The 21,517-nt window shown below is 38.4% G+C and overlaps 1 protein-coding gene across 5 annotated transcripts in view; it reads right to left on the bottom strand.

The window, feature by feature from the left end:
* Positions 1–21,517, bottom strand: part of dachd (dachshund d) — a 97,773-nt gene that overhangs the window by 11,681 nt on the left and 64,575 nt on the right. For 2 of the 5 annotated variants that reach the window (XM_056754811.1, XM_056754812.1), the window contains exons 4-8: positions 19,872–20,044; positions 19,411–19,546; positions 17,325–17,399; positions 16,491–16,625; positions 469–614 (exon numbers count right to left, since the gene is read on the bottom strand). In XM_056754811.1, coding sequence (XP_056610789.1) covers positions 469–614; positions 16,491–16,625; positions 17,325–17,399; positions 19,411–19,546; positions 19,872–20,044 — 665 coding nt within the window. The remainder of the gene's footprint in view (positions 1–468; positions 615–16,490; positions 16,626–17,324; positions 17,400–19,410; positions 19,547–19,871; positions 20,045–21,517) is intronic. The other 3 variants (XM_056754814.1, XM_056754815.1, XM_056754813.1) reach the window with 2 other exon arrangements.

Genomic DNA, 21,517 nt, shown 5'->3' with positions numbered 1-21,517 from the left:
GGTGATAAATAAGATTTGCATTCTCCTTCCAATACGTGCTTTCACTGGCTTTTATTGTGTTATGACACACAATGTGATAAAATCAAGACATGTGTCAGGTGGCCGGTCCACAGAGTGCCAAAAAATGTTGCTATAACAACCAGCCGGTGGTCTGCTTAAATCGAAAAGGACAGATCTCTGAACAGTTCATTTTATTGGAATTATTCTTATACTCAAATAATGACTCATGTACTGTAGAAACTTGTTTTAAAAATAAATAGTCTGATTCATTTTACCAATTTAATTCTTTAAATGTCTCACTATCAGTCTAAAGGTTCGAAGAGTTTTTTCCGAATCAGTTTGAATGAACTTGATTCATTAATTAGTAGTTTGATTCACTACCTGAATTGATTCTCTATCTGAATGAATGACGGAGAACTGGAGTAAGACCATTTAAAGTCCATTTGACTTTCTGCAGGTGTTTCTCACCTGAATGTTAGTCAGGAGGGTCTCTATCGATGACAGTCCATCAGGAAAGAGGAAAGGTGACGGAAACCCTGGAGGTAAACCCTGACCCGCCAGCGACAACCTCTCATAGCTGTCTCTCGCCGTCGGCGTGCACATTGGGGTTTCTTCTGGCGGCAAACAGAGAAAAACACACATCAGCACAACGGATGAGGCACTCCATGTAACGCGGCGCTGTAAAATAAATCATTATTTCCCTGAATTGGTGTTTATACACACAGATTGTTTGTGAGATGTAAAATTAACATCTATACAAGCATGCCCAATCAAGCACATATGATTGATAGCCCATTCTGTCAGTGTCGCAGTGCACTCTGTTATTGATGCTTCTGTGTTTATAGCCGCTATAACGCTTGAGAGATTTAACATAGAGATAGAATGAGGGACCTCTTTAAGACATACGCATTTCTGGCCATTTCCATCATTTACAGAAAGTAAATTTCTGTGTATTGTCAAGGGCCGTTCCATATGGCACAAAAACTCCAATAGGAAAAAGGCACGCTCAAGCAGATGCATATGGCGAACTGAGATTATCAAGGGCCCTGGCTCCTCAACAAAGGCCATATGGCACAAGGTGGTGAACCCTCATTGACCATGTTTCAACACTACCACTGCCCCCTTCAGCAGACTGGCAACGTCAATGCCAAATGGATTAAACCCCTTAAAGGAATCGGTGCATGAAAAAATCAATATACTGTAACTGGAAGAGAATCGGGGGAACCTGGTGGAACAAAAGAGAGGAGTAAAATAAATATCATTTATTCTCATGCTTTCTGCCGATGGAGGACACATAAATGTGCAGGTGTTAAATGTCACAGGTGGTGCTGCTGTTAAAACCCACTGGAAATAAAAGAAAAAGTATTTTATGTCTTGCCAGACAAATAAAAACAGAGGCTGGCACATTAAAGAGTATATATTTTATCACCTAGTCCATTGGGATTTCTTGAATGTCATAAGGAGAGAAAACGGCGGATGATCACAGCAAACTCTGTAGCGTGTCTTTAAAAACAGCTTTCCAGATTAATCGCCGTGTCAACTTGTTAAACATTATGCGGGTAAATGAAAGCAATCTAAAGTGGCTTGTATTAAAACAAACATAACACATTCTCTCACTTACAGAAACGGAAAATTCAATCTTTTTCATAACACAATGAATGGGTGTATTACATTCAGCATAGTATTTACATGTTTTGGATTTGGCAGATGCCTTTACCAAACATAACACAAAGTGCATTCAACTGACATTTTAACAAATTAAAATGAGCATTTGATTTATGTCAGTGAATGGTTTTTGAGGTTTACAGAGCTGCTTTTTCATCATGTTAAACATGATTTCATAGGTGTGGTTTGTTTATTTAATGTATTGTGTCAATGTTTTTATTTCCATGTCTATTTGAATATGGGGAAATATTTATGGTCACAATTTATACTTGCATACATTTTTTATGATTTTGAATTTGAATGGTATATGCCAAACTACAAGTATAATTTATCAGTAAATTCTCATTTATTAGTTTCCTATACATTATCATTTCCATGTTAGTGATGGCTGGATCAAAATCCGAGATCTTTAAACCCCTAGGTTACACCATCTAGCCACTTTTCAAAACATATTTTTTGTAAGATTGTTTGACAAATTATATAATTTAAGACATTAAGCAGACACCCTGAAGGGCTGAAATGTAGAAAAGTAGATTCTCACAGACGCTGCACAGACGTACTTCCTGTGCACAACCGGAAGCGCCTGTCAGTACCCTGATGACATCATCTGCCATTCATCAGTTCCGTAAGGGCAGACCTCTGCCATCTGGTGCACGGACCATCATAACTCTACATCTACCTCCACACACACGCACAGGCCATCAAAAGTCCACATTTATCTTCACAGCCACAGCCATATACAGGCTATCATAGGTCTGCATCCATCACTGCACACATATACAGGCCTCATAACCACCTGAATCTCCACACACACACATAAACAAACATATACACACAGACTATCATAACTCACTTTAAACCACACAGCCCTGCGCTGACACTATCTTTACCCTGTCATACCGAGCTGCCAATCACAATGGGAGACCGTCTCAGACAACATTCTGCCAGCCACAATACGAGAAGACACACAGGCCACGCCATCAACAAGCAAAACACAAGAGGATAATTCAGACTGTCTGAAAGAGACAAAACCAACCTACAAACAAGAATGTCTTGATACCATTTCATCTTTACATAAATAATAGTGACCACAGTTAAAATACGTTCAAATATTTATTAGGGAGTTTCAAGAGTTTTTAATGGATTAAACATTAAATTATTACGCAAATTTACAGTAAGTAGTGCACATCTCACGGTTATTTTGATAGATTATTTCAAAGTGAAAGTATTTTTATCTTGTTTACAAAATACAAATATCTTAAAATACAAAAAACAAGATAATAAATAAAGATAAATAATGGATAAGTAATAAGTAATTAAAAAGAAAAGTGAAAAAGAGAAAATGTAAAATTTTATTAAAATGTTAGTTTTTTACCCCACTTATCTTGTTTTAAATATAAATCATTATTGATTTTTCTTTTTTTTTGACTTTTCAAGTTTTTTGTTTCTTAAGGAAATGCGTGTTAGTTTAAAATTTTCTATATACAGTATTTGTACATTTACTAGAAGACAAAACACTACAAAAAATAAGTTGCTTTTGCTGTTTCAAGGTGCTTGTTTATTGGCCAAAAGAGCCCAACCCTAAATCTCTCTGTTATTCTGATCCTTATAAAATTTAGCATAGGTTTCTCCTGCAAAATCTACAGAATCATAGCACATCTCTTCTTAGAAAAAATTGTGGTACCATTCATTACAGTAGGACAAATGATAAGTGATCAGTTAAATGTCTTTGATTCAAGTACATACAACTTATATCATAAGGCATAATACATTAATATATTCATAATAACTGTTCTGTGTGCACAGCTTGATTAAAAGTCATAAAAGACCACATTCTGCTTTTCAGTTTTGAGTACCAAAGCCCAAATTCAGCTTCTCATACAGAATTAATATGTGTTTATACGACTCCCTAAATCATGCACAAACACTGGCTGACTTGAGGAGCCCCTCTTCTGCCATCAATATTCACTAACCCAGCCAAGCCTTGGTAACAGCTGGTCCTACATTAATTAGTTTAAAGTATTTATTTCAACCATCTCCGCAGCAGATTGCGGCAAAACATAAGAGATTATTCCGAGCATCTGCAAATGCCCTGGAAACATTCAGCCAACCAACAGTTGAATACCAGGCGCCGCTATTAGGATTTTATGATTCAGAATTCTTGGACGCAGTAAAGGCCAGAAATCCGTGGAGGGTCTCCTTCAATTTCTCCCTGATTTCACCAGCATTTTACTCCAGTTCATTACTGACTATTGGCGGCCTTCTAATGGATATGCATGTGCTATTAATAAAATCTAAAAAATAGCAGATTTAACAAGACACTTTTTACTGATTTGTTTTAATATGATCAACTGAGCAAGTGCAGTGTATACACATAATTACACTGGAATTAGAGATGTTTCTTTTCTCTTTCATTGCCAATTCGATGCACGCAAAAACGTGCAGCAAATCAGCAAATCAGAAACAATGAAGGCAGTTGGGATGTCAGAAGCCTGTACTTGGTTTGCAGCCATTGTAGTCCTGGATTTAGTGTTGGCATTAATAATACATCATCGCTGAAACCAACTTCTGCTTTGGACTCAGCAGGACCTCGCCGCAAATACAATACTGGATCACAGAGTGGTTCATATTGCTTTGTTACTAGGAAACAATCTGTCATGCATTAGAAAGCAAACAGCACATTTCATCTCAAATGACCAATTCGGCTCTCAAATAACGTTTCGATGGGCAGAATTTTGCTATTGTAAATCACAGCCATATCAGCCAAACAGTAATCAAACATTTTCTGCCCGACTGTTTATTTCTTTCTTTGTTTCGTCATTATCTATTTATAGTTCATAAGCAAGTTTAGGATGTTTTGGGCTCATTCCTAATGAGAATTTACACAAGTGATAGGATGAGTACGGATAGCTAAAATTAGTCATTGGTCAGTGAACGATTGAGAGTTATTCTACCTCAATTAAATGACTTGTTTATATTATCACACACAATCCTGTAATTTTACAAATATTATAAGCGTGATATTTTATATTAGGATATACTACAGTATATGATAGTAATATCAAAATGAACTGCAAATAGAAATGACCCTTTAGTACTGTTTGTGGTCATTCTCTAATGCACTCCTTGTTTTAAACACTCCATTTTGGCTTTAGCTGTTTATTTCCTGCCATTGGTCTAAGACCATAGACTTGGACTTAATTACAGTGCCAGACACCAGCGTGATGAAGAGACGAAAGAGAGAGAGTTGTGTTTTCCAGGTGATATTTCTCCGCCGGGGCTTGCAGAGCTGCAGCTGTGACAGGTCCGTTTGCGGCTTTCTCCCTCAAAAAATCTTTATGAAATCCTTTGAGGTCAGCCGTGTCGCAAATAACATTTCGCGCACAACTGTTTCGCAGGATAATAGGAGCCACAAATAAAAATGGGACGCTGTAAATACAACGCAATTGGAATGAAATGCCATAATTTAAAATGACGCACACACTCGATGCGCGCAAACACAATGCGTAAACACACACGCATACACCCCCTCCCCTCTCTTGGCAGCAGTGGGAGTCCTTGACAGTGTGGTAGCAATGATAAATCACCTTTCTAGTTAATTCTCTCAGTCCTTATGTGTTGTGCTGCTAAAACAGGGGCTTGGAAATCGACTTGACAAACTATGAATGTAAAAAAATATCACTTGGAGGGATCCGGGCTTATCTCCAATTTACATGTTATTAGATTTGTATTGCGAGCAGCGCTTGGACAAGGCTGGGGCGAGGAAAGGGGGAGAGCGAAAGAGATGTCGGCGATAAGAGAAGATAAAATGTCTCAAACCCATCTCGAGACCCTTTGATATCTTTGATGGAAAGTCACGACAAGGAGAGCGCAAAGCACTCGACTGATTTTTAATATGATAGACAAGACACAGGGCGATGAATGGAGCGCAAACCTTGGGAAATTTAGCAACATTTCTGCAATAAATAGCTTTAATTGACCTTGGGAGCTGAAAATCTGCCATATGTTGCGAGTTGCAGTGTTTGAATTGAGGTCCCAACGGACCTTTCAGCTGATTTCTCCAATGAAGGCACTGAGCCGGAGGAGAGAGAGAGAGAGAGAGAGCATTGCAGCATTTGGCTAGCCAGTCACTGTGATATATTGACAGGTGAAGCCTGTGTCCTTGCAAACCTGTGTTCCTCGCAGCAGGAGAATTGAATGTTTAAAACCTGGAGGATGTCAGTTCCCTCTCCGCAAAGGCGGCCTCTGCCTACAGCAGACAATTACATTTTATTTGACCTGCCAATGGGGCTGAGGAAGTTGCCTCCTTCCGGAGGAGTGGTTATGACCTTTCAGTCTCATAAATGGAGACAACACTGCATTACACAGAGGCTAATCTTTAAAACGGCATCATCTCCTCTGTCGTCTGCATTCCATTAAGTATTTCAACAGCAAACGTTTTTTACAGTATTGACTTCAAGCTTTTATAGCTTGCATTTAAAGGGCCAGTGTCCGACCGCCACCGAATTTCGAACAAATTGGAATCCAAAAGGGATAGTTCACCCCAAAATTAAAATTCTGTCATTATTTATCACTCTTTAGTCATTTAAGGACTTTCTTGCTTTTGCAGAACACAAAAAAGATATTTGGATATGGTTACCAAACAACGGCGCTCCCCATTGACTTGCATTCGTTTTGTGACTATACAATAGATGTGAAGTGGTAACGCTGTTTTTCGGTTACCAACAAAGTCAAACAAAGACAAAGTCATACAGGTTTAAAATGAGAAGAGGGTGAGTAAATGATGACAGAATTTAAATTTTTTAGGTGAACTTTCCCTTTCAAAATGTAGAATCACTAAGAAATGCGTCAAAGATTAGCACAGTATTAGCCATTTCAGCTTGTTTAAGGGGTCATTTGACACGGCTAAAATGAATAATATCGCCTGTTTTAGATGTAATGCAACGTGTATACACAATTTAAGCTTCAAAAACACTGTATTTCCCACAAACCGTCCATGTTTGTCTCTCCTCTTTGCCACGCCTCTCTGAAACACGCAGATTTTTTAAAAGCTCATTGCTCTGAAAAGATTGGTAGAAAACTGCAAGCATGTGACGTAAATGTAACGTCTCTTTTCATATTAGGAACATCAGATTCCAAACCAAGTGACAGGAATGCCCATCTTACATTGCGTATACATTTGGGCGGTTTTAGTCAAATCATACCATGAACTGACGTAGATCTCTGGGGGTGTGGTTACAGGAGGCGATTCAGGCAGGCCAGGGTGAACATTCGGTTTTAAATATAATGCATCATTTGTTCAGACTCAATTTTACATGTCTAATACATGCATGGGCAACGTACACACCAAAGAAACAGAAAAACACGTATTCGCGCCATATGACCCCTTTAAAATCAACAACATCAACTATTTTTATGAGTGCAAATATGGCTTACTGGTTTAATAAGTGCAAGGATTCAAAAGCCAACATCTATAGCATTTTATTAATGTAAGCCAATGCAAATTTTAAACTTCACTCTTCTTAAAATGTATGATGTTTAACAAAACAAATAACAGAGGGCACCCCTAAAGCTGAAATTACCTACAAAATAAAGTTTGAATGGAGTCTGTAAGCGGTCCAGGCTGAAGTAATTGCAGAAACGTAATACTTAGGGTTAGGACTTTGGAACAAACACATCATCAGAAAGCTTGAGGAATATCAAAACAGTGTTACATTACACAACTGAGCAGAAAAAAGAAATGAAAGAACGAAATGGCAAGTAATTTTACCTTTAGAGAATACGTACACATTTAGACCAGAGTGAGAAATGTGTGCTGTGATCCGTAGTGGGCAAATTCCTTTAGAATGATCTAAATGTGCATATGTTGTACATATGGGCAGGGTAAACACAGATACTTCGGCATACAAGTTATGAGAAAGCGGTAATATCTACCGCAGAGCCACAAACCCGCTCACAACCACTCCGCTTTGCTCTTTTCTGCTCTTTAATTCGGAGATGAAAATTAGCCATTACCGAATTCCTGCTGAGAGCCAAAGTCAAGTGCTGGAGTCAGTCGGCCCTGGATTAACAGGTAACATTTGGCTTGGAAAGCCTTATCTTTAAGAAATGCACGGTGCTGCCCTCTCTCACTCTCTTTCTCTCTCTCTCCCACTAATGTTCCCTACACTTAGAGATTAAATCGCTTGCTGCACAAACCCATTTGAGAGCACAGGGAAGGTGAGGGGGGATAATCAGCACAGGCACTGGGCCGTGTTTCCTAAACGCGCTCCCAAACATTACTGTGCACGGGCATAAAATTAGCGTCGGGACCTTAAAACGCTGACATTTCGCATGACTTTTGGGAAAGTGACACCATCATATTTTCTTGTAGGATATCATTAAATTTCAACTGCCCTGTGGCAGAGACTTTCCATTAATAACCAATTCTGTGTGTCACTCCCCGGCCCTCTTCTGAAATAATGAGTCCTTTGGTTTGGCTTAATAAATTGAAACATATTCTCAAGGCCATGCTGAAGACAGCCGCACAGATGGGATGGAGAAGGGGAGGAAATCTTCATAAATCCTTAACTGTCGCACGCGGTCAGGGATGAAAACAAAAGCAGCCTTTATGATGCGCAGTTTGCCGCAGCCGAGAAAGGGCATTGTGGCGTACTATTGCAGGCTTTGACATCACAGACGTGCAGGTTTCTAAGATATAGAATAAGTAAATAATATATGTGCGTAAATGGGTAGCTGACAAATTTACCGTAAATGTGTCCAATGGTGTGACAGCAAAACTCACAATGATGATAAATCTTTCCTATGCTATTTTATAGGATAAATATTATTATATGAAATAATATATTATTAACTTTAATAAGTTGCTTTATCACACCATAGGACACATGTATAGTGTACTACCCATATAATGCAAATTATGAAATATTTTACATTATGTCATATGTCATTATTTCAGTAAAATATTTACATAATACTAATATATACTTATTATCTGATCTAATCAGAGACATTGTATGTTGCAAACCTAATGACATTAAAATTTCAGTTTACTATATGGTCCATGTACAATTTTGTCATGAAAATCTTGATTTCTGATGTTCAGCCATACAGCTGAGGTTAGACCGAGCATGTGACGCAAGTCCCAGAAGAAGAAGATATCTCGTCTTTTTATACGGCCCGTGTCATATTTATTGCATAAAGGTCAGAGTGTTCATTTGTTCAAAGTCAGCGTTTTTCCGCGCTCCTCAATGTAATAAATGCAGAAGGGATGTCATTATCGGACCGCTGAGGATTAAAGGCTTGACTGCCTGTGATGACTGAATAAAAAAGCCCCTCCAATACTTTTGTTTCTTCAAGTGAGTGTCCTACAGAAAGACTGCAGTCGCTACACAATGACAACCATCGTTGTAGTAAACAGACTCTCCTCGAAGACAGATGGAGTGCTGGCGAGAGTGCGTTGTATAACCTGATAAATAAAGCCAATGAAAAATGAGTAACTAACACTCTCAAAAGGCCTTGATTTAATTGCTCTTTAAAAAGCAAGCGAATGCAAGATTTGTATGTAGTGCAGGGTCTTGTTTTACGATATGTTTGGGAGGTGAAGATCATGAGCATCTGAAACTCAAACATGTTGTACTATATAGTCTAAAAAACATTCTTGAGGGATTAGTATGAGCACGCAACAATAATCAATCCAGACTAAACGCATTCTTCGATCACTAACTTGCGCACACCTGAAATATTTCTTCAATCACAAATGAAAACCTCCTGTGCAGTCTAATGATAAAAATGTGTTCAGTTTTTGCACAAACATGACTTTTCGACAAGTGGAATTGTCTTCTCTTCATAATTGGTTGAAGTCATTACTCACATACTTGCTTCTTCGGAGAATGCAAGGATTGTCGTTCTACAAGAAAAACAAATGCCTTTCCATCTTTTGCACACAATGACATTAGAAATTCAAACATGAAGTAAAAACCCTACATAATCAAAACACTTTGATAGAACAAGCACTTGAACATTGAGAAACGGCAGATAGTCTGCAGTCTGATCACAGTGGAGTGTGTTCTGTTGAAGAAGGGCCGACATATTAATGTGATTCTTAGCAATCCTACAGGGACCGAGGATGTTTGGGGCGACAATCGACTCTGGCACTAATCCAGGCTCTATGTACTGAGCCGCTTTGGAGACCAAAGAAGAAAGACAAAAGAGAAATGTAAATGTAAACTTTTTAAAAAGCAAAGCTTAGGAGCCCCCCGTCTGACGCCACGCACGGTGGAAAAAGGATGCAAATCCATTTGCGTCTGGTTCACAGCTATAAAAATACTTAGGATTTTTAAAAGCGGACGGCGTGTTAAACATGTGGAAATCAGTTTTGATAACATTATTCATAACACTGGCTTCGCGCAGCTTGAATTAATAACACTCCATTTACAGCTGGCATGGTATTTCCAGTTAAAGAGATTAATTTTTAAACACCTAATTGACAGGCCGGGGTTAGGCGGGATAAGCAACAGCGTCTCCGGGCCTGTGGCTTCAAAGTCAAGGTGACTGGAACACTCAGATGAGCTTTCAAACACACGACTAGTGCTGAGAGAGAATGAAAACTAAGCCTTCCTGCAGTTTTTCTCCACCCCTATTTTCTTTTATTAGGAACAATTTTGTTCGCAGTGAAAGGATATAAATGCCCTTAGTATTCGGCGCTAATTACGAAAGAGTCAAAATTTCAAATTTGACACACTATGCCCTAAAGTCAGCTAACACTCGGCAGCTCGATAAGAGCACCATTATGGTACGAGCGTTTTAATACGACATTAATAAATCAGTGTAACGCCCAGACTCAAGTGGCTAAATGCCTTTATAAAATAGCAGAAACAGCCCTGTGGTAAGACATACTGTAAATGTAAGAATGAAATAAACTGTAACTGTTATTATTAACAATTATCAAAACAAATAATCATTCCAGCAACATAGATACAAGGTATAGTTTACAAAAAAATAATATTCTTTCATTATTTACTCAGCCTTGTGTCATTGACTTTTTTTCTTCTGCAGATCACAAAAGACGATATTTTTTTTAAATGTTGGGAACCAAACAACAATGAACCCCATTAGCTTCCATTGCATGGACACGAAACCACTGAGACACTTCTCAAAATATCTTCAACTGTACAGGATTGAAATGACAGGAAGATGAGTAAATGATTCAAGAATATTTTTTTTGTTTGAACTATCCAATTACAGTGATTATGTAGGCATTAATAAAGAATGTGTAGTCACATGTGTGCTTTTAAAGGGGTGGTGCAACAGTGTGTGATGAATAGAGAAGGAGAAGGAGCATGTGCAGACGTTACTTTCACTTGTGTGCAGAGAGAGAGAGAGAGAGAGAGCATACATTTGCGAAGTTCAGTTTGTTCACTGCATTTGGGAGATGAATGTTATATAAACAGTGGATAGAACGTTGGATTTGGAGATCGTTGGAGACTGATATATGGAGCCGTCCCAGCACTAAAAGATGCTGGACATGAACTGCATGCAGTGAGTGAAACTGATGTCTGTGTTTGTTGGCAATGGGTGTGCACGCGCTTTAGTTCAGCCTACCCCTCCCCCCGCACGCGCCGTATGCTTTCGGAAATAATTGTACAGCTGTATCTATCTATTATAAATGTGATCAAACTAAAAACTCTTCTCAGATAGCAAGTATGCAATACTACTCCATAGGTACTCAAGATTAATATGAGATTGGCGTTCACAATAAATTTCAATTCTCATTTCTCATTTCATTTCTAACCATCTAAAAAATCAGTTTCAAGACATAAATAACCTGTTTACAAAACAAAACAGCACCTAGGTGAGAGGCTTTGAGGTGTTTAATTGTTATGTCTAGGACGCAGGAGAGAGGTGAAGAAACACAAACCCAGGGTCAGCCTCGCCTTATTATAACAGTTGTTCTTAAGGTTTGTTTTGAATTTGAATCACAAATTAGCAACAGCAGAAACGGCATTGCTAATTGTTACATTTCCTCTGTCCAAGGGCAAGCGGCTAAATTTGTTCACAGCAGTGCGCATACAGTTAAGGGCAGATGCTCGAATATGTACTCAGAATTCACAAGGAGACCGTCCATGCTGAATATGGAACCAAGTTCATGCTAATTGCCCTTCTACTACAAAACAAAAAGTCTTACAGGAACCCGTTTGCAAATGAGAGATGAGGGAATGTTAGAACTACCAGTGCAGAGTTTAGAAACTCCATCAAACAAAAAAGCCGTAACCCTCTAGGCCAAAAGCCGCATCTTTCCTTTTTATCAGAGCAGGTGTCTTTGCAGCACATTTCTTCCTTTGAAATGAAGGGTAACATAAAACGGCCCTGGCGTGTTGTGATGGACAAGGAGATTTCACCTTCTGCGAATGATAATACATTATTAAATTTGCCTCTCTGCTTGCAAGTTACTCTTAGCTGACCACAGCATATTTATCTCTCTATCTAAGCCTTACATCTTGGCAGGAGAAAGCGTTCTGTCACTTTTAAGGCATCTCAAAGATTAGAAAGAACTCCTTCCTTTTCAACATTCCTAAAAGCACTGTCTTTCTCGGGGAATGTGATTAGCAGTCTATGGTATCACGTAATGGAACATTCATGAGGGAGAACAAATATCCAAATGAAGCGCCGTGTCCTGGAGGGACGGCCCACATTTGCATCATCAGCACTATTTGTTTCGCTGCTCGCGAACTTGATTGATCCTCTATTGAATGGGTTTTTTTTTGCACCTCTTCTTTTTCGACAGAACATACTGAGAAGTTGTTTGATCATACACTATGATTGTCTGCCAAGTCACATTTTAGATCCCCATGGCTAATGATCCAGCCTTTTGTCTTAGGAAAAGTCGGCCGAGTCAGCACAAGCCTCAGTCCGTTTCACTTTTGAAGCCAGAACCGCAAGGACACCTTAAAAAGACGATAGAAAACATGCTTGGAAAGCAAGTGTGTCTGATGAAAGGAGGGTATGCGGGTTTACAGCGATCAGGCATGGAGTTAAAGAACTGGAAGTGTGTTGCTACAAGACAACATGTTCGCTAAGCAAAAACCCATGTGGCTCTACTTTTTTGTATTCTTTTTCTAAACGTTGGACTCTCTTGTCAGTGTTAACTGGCTTCTCTCCAACAATCTAATGATCTCATTAATGTATTTATCAATGTCAATGTTGGAGCTTCAAACTATGCTCATCACAAAATCATCATTATTTTTTGTAAGATAGGGGATGAAGAAAATGTAAAGTTTTGAAAATAAAAATTTCTAATACCTTACATATGTTTGCTGATCTGTTATTTGTTTACCGACAAATACAACATCATCCTTTCCCATAATTACATCTTTGATCACATTACTGTACGTGTGCACATTTCAAACATCAAAACATTTGAACAGCTCAAACGAATCACACAACTTCCTGCACCATGCTAAGTGAAATTAGGCAGATTATTTCTCAAGCGTTATGTTCAAAATGAAATAAAGCCTCTGTCCTTTGGGTTTGTCAAGACAATAACATGAGCAAAGCGATCTAATGAGTTCTGCAAGAACAATATCTAATTCTGCCAGATGCAAAAATACATCACAGCAGATTTGCACGCTCCCTATACATCTATTAAATTGAATGCGAGGAAACTTGACAATTCCAAGATCTGACGATTGTAGTCAACATGCAATACATCAATCCAATGTTACGCTCAATCAGAAGTTCTCAGGATTAACCCTAAAAAGACGAACACACGTTTCTTAAGATTCCCTTCGATTTGAGTTTTAAAAGACATGAACTTTAATTCCATGTCTTTTGATGTTCTTGAGGATGAGGTATTTTATGATGAAATCATATAATGGCTAACACATGCTTTGCCATTCACTGACCAGCTGGCAAATTATCGGAGTGATACTGCGGCTGCCATGCCCCATTATTCATATGACTGCATCTCTGCGCTGTCTGTTTGGCCAAATCAGATCCGATTATTCCGTGCACATTTAATGCTGAATTCAGAGGGGGGGTTGTGTACATCATTCACTCTCTTACTCTAAGTCATGATCTACTGACAATAAAAGAACTGGTGATGCTGCGGTGTTGCTTCAATGTCACACAATAAGCTTGTGATGAGGATACGGTCATTTACGTATTTGAATACCGTGGTAACGACGATAGGGGCGAAAGGGTAATAATCGTATATATACTTGTCATCTGGTGATCACATACCAGGATGAGTCCATAGAATTTGTAGAAAGAGAGATGAGACTGCTTTACTTTTTCCAGTGGTTATATGATAGTCTGAATCATTACTGGAAAATGAATTGAAGTGTAAAATTTAACCAAATGAACCACCTATATTCAAAATAATTTGTGCATTCCTAAATACGTGCCATGGGGTACCAACATTATGTTGCCACTTGTCAATGTCATCAAATCTGACTCATCTGTGATGATCAATAATGTAGGAATAATTTATGTGAAAGCGGCTCTCGTTTGGTAAAATAAACCTCTGCCATTCCTTTGGGCAACAGAAACTGTTTGCAGTTATTATCCCATAAATTACTCGTCTAGTGTTGTTATTGTGGAGCGCTTAGCTACAGCTCCCGCCCCTATGTGGATATATTCACGAGCGGCTCCCCTAAGGAGAGGAACCATGTTAAATGTTTGATGTCCAAAATGAGTTTACTGCCAAAGGCTTTAGAGCCTTTCAAATTTCCTTGTTTGTCAACTACCTGCTGTTTCACGAGTCTGAGGCTTGTCAAAAACAATTCTGACAGATTCCCTTTGTGAAGCAATTCAATTAGTCCAAACTTTATAATAAATGTGAGCTAGTGCTTTCTTTGTAGCTTCACATCCTAGCGAGGTAGCACTAAATCTGTGGAAACTTCGATAACCTGGCGGAGATAGCTTTGTTATCGTTACAAACCCACCAAGATAAAGTGATATTATGAAACGTTGAGGGAAAATTGATGTCCCACGCTCGTGCCGCTATTGGTCTGCTTGGATACAGTTGACGTCAACTTCTCCATCGCAATATTTCGCGACGCGACGAAAGAGCGTGGGGTGGCATTAATTTAATGCTCTGGCGTGACCATAAAGATCAAACAAGTGTAGAAATATCATTAAAGCTTTGGAATGTAATCTCATTTGTCTAAACAAACTGATCCAATGAACAAGCCTAATTAAAAAGGCTGCCATAAACAAAAGCAGGCCAAGCCAGACGAGCCCCTCCTCTTTAACAATGGGCCACATTTATTTTATTAATCTAATGCATCATGTATCATATCATTACAGTTCAATATATCTATCATTAATTTTATTCCCTTCACTTAAGGCTTTTATTGGGATTACTTTGGTTATTAGTTGGTCTAATGTATTGGTTACCTCCAGATCCGACGCTGCGATCTCTCTCATCTCGCGGCATAAACCTGCGCGTGTTATTCAAATTGCCTCATTTATTATGATAGCTTCCTCATGTAAATTGTGCTGACTGCTCGCCCTTGCACAGTCCTCATTAGACTAATGAAAACCTTCAAACGAAAAAACTAAACAACCTGCCAAATAAAGGTCTGAGGTTATTATGAAAATTACAACTCTGGGAGCCGAGAGAAGCTCTGTTCATTAATTCATGCTCAGCAAATTGGTAACTAATTTAGTTGCACTCCTCTGCATTAATGGATTATTTTATAAAAATGTTTTCCACAGCCCGAGACCTTTGCTGCACACGTTAGAGAGCTTTGGATTCTAATCAAGAGGAGTAACATATTAAGCATGCCAGGCGTCTGAGCGATAATGCAGCGGTGACGCAAATAGACGATGTGGATTTTCACTCGGTCGGAGAGAATCAGGACCAATCTAACTCAATTGATATCTAAAGAGGCTGGAAGAACCGCTGCACGCTGGGGGACCCAGACAGAGCCGACACGTCTCTATTGGGGAATGACAGGAATAATGTTTCGCGGAACGACGTGCGCTGTGATAGCGTTATCAAAAAAAAGCTGAGATGTCAGATGCATCAATCGGTAACAAAAATAATGAAATCGGAATTAAAAAAACAATCCACCCCACATGCCAATTCACAAACCCATCCCCTTAAGACTCATGCAAACACCTCCTCCGACTCCCCCACCCATAACACCTCAGGTCTGACCTGTAAATTCATATAATCATGCTAATTACTTGGATTCACAGGATCGCTCTATCTATGGGACAGACCTACACAGTGCCTCCTCTCTGGGCAGATCCAGAAGGGAATGTGCAGCCCTGTGATTTCCACCGTGGTTTTAATGTCATTATCACCCTCTCCAACACTTCCCCAGCCCTGCCTTCTGCCTGGAGAGAACTCTCAAATCTATTATTTTGTGTTTGAACAAATTATGGGAAAGGGCCATACAACAAAGCAAACAGTGAAAATGACAAAAATTAAACGAGTCAAATGTCGAGCTTTTTCCAACTTTGCATAACTGTAATTGTTTGGATGTCGGAAATAAAGCAACTAAGAATCAAAATAAATGTTGAAATTTGAATATACTGAACAATATGCATTTCTATAGCACATATAAATATACCACACAATGATTGCCATTTTTATGCACCCGGCTATTAATCTAAGCCATTTCAAAGAATACCTTAAAAAAAACCTGGTATCAGTGATCATGTGACCTTTTTTGGCTTTTTAATAAAAAGAAGATATTTTAATATTGCTATGAAAACTTAATTAAAAACCTCATTTTAAGTATCATGGAAACTAATTTATAATCTGACTTTTGATTAATCAGATCAAATGATAAACACATTTACTAAACTCTGACCTTTCTCCAGATGCATTCTTTTGGCTTCGAGGACAATGTCGTGAGTTGCCACGTCACCCTCCTTAGGTCCGGGTAAAATGCTGGGAGACAGGCCCAGTAGTGCCTGATTCATCGACAGTCCGTTCTGGTGCACAGCTTTGGAGTGAACAGAGAACATTCAACGCATTATTCATACATCCACACACTCTCAGTCGAAACGTAAAACACCTCCAGTGATAAATAATGATTCTGGTTTCTTTGAAAAGCGTCTTTTCTCGTCCACTGGCCAGAGAAGGTGAGCATGTCCTTGGCTTTCAACTGTTTGTGACTTGTGGTGTACCTCATCTCCAAATCAATGTGCCAGTCAATCAAAATCACATTTGCCACTTTTCTTGGCACATGCAATTCTCGCTGCAGTTCTCTATTATATGTTAGATGAGGCGACAGAATTTGTGAGCAACAGAGAATACTGTCTGGTGAACAAAAATAATAATAATACTTTAACGATAAATACTTTATGACTGTAGTGGGGTCCAAAAGTAAAAAGAAATTGGTACAATGATGGTATAGTATATAGGTATTTCTTATTCTTAACATTTGTTTGTTCAAAATTTCTCAAAGACTAACTCTGGGGGGGCTCTAGGGGGGGAATGATCCCCAGATTTTCTTTGGCCCACTCAAAAATTTCCATCAGCCAATTAACAATGTAAACATTTAATACTTTTCACTTCCATTCTATTCTAATCTAATGAATAATCAATTCATCACAATTTAATGTCAATTCAATCACAGAATTTTTTTATAATTATGCATGTAATGAACTGTAATAATTATATTACTATATATATTACTTACCCATAGTCAGGGCCGTAGCTAGAGAATTCTGGGCCCCCTGATAAAATATTGATGTGGGCCCCCACCGCCTTCCAACTAATAGAGGGACATTTTATATCAAGTTTTATATCATATCACTTTGTCGTATATTAATATCTAACAGAAGATGGTAATGTTGTTGTTGTAAACCTTTTTTTAAAAGTTGAATGTTTATAAATGTTATATAAACCTATGAAACATTGCCTTAAATAAATGCATGAAGACTTTTAACAAACTAAAAACAAAAATAAAGAAAAGACAATAAATTATTAAATAATTATAAATAAAACAGATGTCAAAATGACCAGCAGTACTATATAATAGTTTTCAATCAGTCTGTATTCAAATAACTGAAGTTTACATAAAAAAATTAAGAGAATGAAGTCATGTAAATAGATTAATAGACCACTTAAATGTTTCTAAAGGCTAAATGTTTGATCAAAATAATATGGTATTGCATTATATAGAATTAAATAAAGCAAATAAATGTATCTATACAAAAGCCCCACAAAATAAATCGTGCAGAGCCCTGTTTAAATTCCATTTTTCAAGTCAATTTTTTCAATTTTAATTCTTCTTAATGTTTTCTAGAATACTATATAGTATAATGTGTATACTATACTATACCATCACTGTGATATACTACAGAGCACTAATAGTTACTAATACACATTATGCTACAAGTGTACTACTGTGTTTTTATATGCGTGGGTCATAATTTGTTCAAATTAACCAAACTTTTAATTTGGCGGGCCGCTGACTTGCCACAATATTTTAAGTCACTCATTTTCCTTGTCTATAGACCGTTTCATCGGACGCGCGCACACCTGACCCCCAGTTAACTTCCGGTTTGTGTTTGGCTAATGTCTAATAATATAACTATATATACTTGATTTAGTTTATGTTAATATAAATTTGTATTATTTTATTAATGTATAATAATTACATTAAATAAAAATTTGTTTAATGGGTCCTGTAGTTTGGTCGCATTTAAACAAACCGTATAGTAAATGGACATGTAGCTGTTGAGCTTAGTATAAATTGGACTAAATTCTAAATACTGGAGAGGCAAGTTTAGCAAAGACACAGTTATTTTCGGTTTCTTTTGATTGTTATCAGAAATAATCTACAGGCACTCTATTGTTTGTGAATGTGTCCCGGAAGTTCAGTTGGGGTCACAAAAGTGCGCATGCGCAGTAACGTTTGTTTATGTTTTTCAAATGAAACCGTCTATAACTTCATCAAAGTATACTTCAGCTGAGCTCCCTGCCGTCTCAACTCTGATTGGCTTTGTTCACGAGCTAGGTGTCTGACTTCCAGACTAAACCATTAAACTAATTTTGGCGAGTGGGAATCACAAATATTTAGAAAAACATTTTCAACAAATTTTATGCTTTTGTGGAATTCATTAAAATTTCATGTATACAATAATCATATATTCAAATTATTTACAAAACAGGTGATTTAATAGTATCACTGTTGGACTTTGTGAGGCCCCTGTGCAGTGGGGGCCCCTAGAATTGTCCTTTCACCCCACTAGCGAACTCAAAGTAAAGGGTTGATTTCATTTATTTCGAGATTTAAGTAAAATTTCACAAGCATTTTCACAAGGCTCTGCTGTATCTCAAAAAATGAAAATAAACTAAACGGTTGTTTTATAAGACACTGCTCTCATAATAATGTAATAAAAACATAGTGTGTCATTATAGAGCGATGAGGCACATACATACAGCCCCTCTGTGATTAAGGACATGCTTTTATTTTATGGCACAGCTAATGATGTGTGACAAGCAAGAAAAACATTTGAGATGTTTTGTCTTCATACAAGAAGAGCCCGAGAAGAACAAATGCATATAAAAATCACAGATCGCTAAAATGTCCCATTTGCCAAGTATCAAAAACAGTGGTGCGGGTCACACGTGCTAAGCTCCTAACAAGAGCCATTTTTAGTGTAGTATTTAGTAGCCCTGGTGAGCGTGTGTTGTGATGTGCGGAGAGACTGAAGGAGACGAGGGACAGAAACTGAAAGACAAAGAGAGTGGGAGATAGATTTATGAGGTGAACATACGCATTCTGTCGGAGGAGCTCTCTGTGTGCGCGGGAGAGCTGGAGACGCTGCTGCTGCGCTGGGATGAGGGACGACTCCCCGGCCTCCTGCCGTCTTCCAGAGAGGGGGAAGGGGAGGGACTGTCGGGCACTCGTTCCTGCACGGGCAACAGGAAAAACAAACTCAGACACGGCGGCCATTACATGACACACTCTATGCACTGAACGGCTCTTTTCAGCGAAGCATTTCCACGCTGCAAGGGACGCAGAAGGGTCTGTGTTTTTTTAAATCCCCTTTTCCCCCACCCCGTTTCGTCTCTCTGCCTCCTTTCCTTGCTTTTCCCAGGCTATTGTCTGACAGACTGCTCCCTGCAACGCCGTATGAAAGCAAGGATCACACACCACCCACACCCTCCTCCACCTTCCCCCAATGGCTGATGAGAGATGTGCACGACACAATGAGAGAACGGCGCTGTGGGTTACCTTAATCACTGATGTCACCATTCTGGATGGGGCACTCTGTCCCTGTGCTGCGGCGGCCATATTGGCGATGGTGCTGAGGTGGTTCATCTGACTCATCGCCATGGTGACGGATGCGGGAGGCAGGCTGACAGGGATCAGGGGGTGGGGCATCATCATAAACGGCAGTTCCAAGCCTAAAGATGAGAGAGGAGAGTAGCCGATTAATTAATCATTCTTAAGTTCAGTGCAAATGGAAGACCCGTGCGACAAAAAGAAATGTGTAGTGCTAAAGAAGAGTGCAAGATTTAAAGGATCAACGGTATAAATTATTCACATTTGACCTATCGTGTGTAGTGTGGCTTACAATGTAAATATTCATTAAATACTAATCTTCACATTAGACAGTGTATTGTATAAAGATTATTAGGTATTAAAAATATATATTGTAATTATTTAGTTGAACGCGTTTTCAAACCATTATGCTCATTAAAAACATAAATATTCACTTCTGTTATTAATAATAAATACGCCTGTTAATAATATATATGGTTAAAGTGATTGAAGCCATAATAATATAATCATGGTCAGAAATTAAAATATTTATCTGTTTCAAATTGGGGAAATTATGGAAATATTTCACTATTAATAGTAAATGCATTTAAAATACCTGTGAAAAAATAAGGCAAACATGAAAGGCATTACTTAAAATGAGCTAAAATGAGCCAATTAAAAATAACTGTGTATCATGAGAAGGCTACAAGCTAATTATGAGTATTTGTGCCAGAAACTCCATTGCTCTTTACTTGTATAATAGAGAGCTTTTAGCTTCAACATGGCATTTTCAGTCTTGTAATTAGTTGTTCAAAAATTCTAGGAAGATGCTTTGCTGGCTAACATTAAACCTTTTTTTTCTACGTACAGTAGGCTGTCATAACCACATAAACAGTAAATCTGAATATAATTTTGTTTGTGCAAGTTCATTTACAAATTTACTGCACACACAAATACCGAGTGCAGAAAAATATTATTTTAGTGGTCATTTTACTTACTTTTAAGAATTTAAAGAAATGTCATAATCAATATATCCCTTGGATTTATTTTTGTTGCAATGCATTATGGGATTGCTTTACCTATAAAAGGTTGAACGTAGTGTCTTAAAATGTGCATTTAAAACAGAGCAATAAACATATTCAAGGCTTTTGATGAGAGAAAAAACAGACCCTGGTAAGACATCTGGATGTACGCTAAACTCATACAACATGTAACAGAGGCATACAGTGCTACATTCTTAGACAGTGATTAAATAGGCAGAAAAGAAACTGTCCCCTTTTTCAAAGGACACTTCCACACAAATAAGGTCACAGCCTGGTGTGTGTCCCTGAACTGAAGACCCACTCACTTCCACTCCTGACTTTGAACTAAAGGATCAAAAGTAACTGGGAAATTTTGGTTTCGGGCAGTCAAAGGCACCGCTTGAGTGCTTGAAAGAAAACTTCACTCTGCAAAGGAATCCATCGAGCGACTGCCCCGCCATCCGTCCCACACGTTCCCTTTATCGCTCTGCTCAAGGTAACGGGAACAGAAGGATAATGCACAGAGCGGCTCAGTGTTGTTTTTGTGCGAAATATCAGTGGCCATAGGCTGTGAATGAGTCTACATCAGTGCTT

This window comes from Triplophysa dalaica, chromosome 8, assembly GCF_015846415.1.
Source record: "Triplophysa dalaica isolate WHDGS20190420 chromosome 8, ASM1584641v1, whole genome shotgun sequence".
NCBI classification, from domain to species: Eukaryota; Metazoa; Chordata; class Actinopteri; order Cypriniformes; family Nemacheilidae; genus Triplophysa; species Triplophysa dalaica.
Note: the sequence above shows the minus strand (reverse complement) of the source record. Positions and strands in the feature narration are given on the sequence as shown.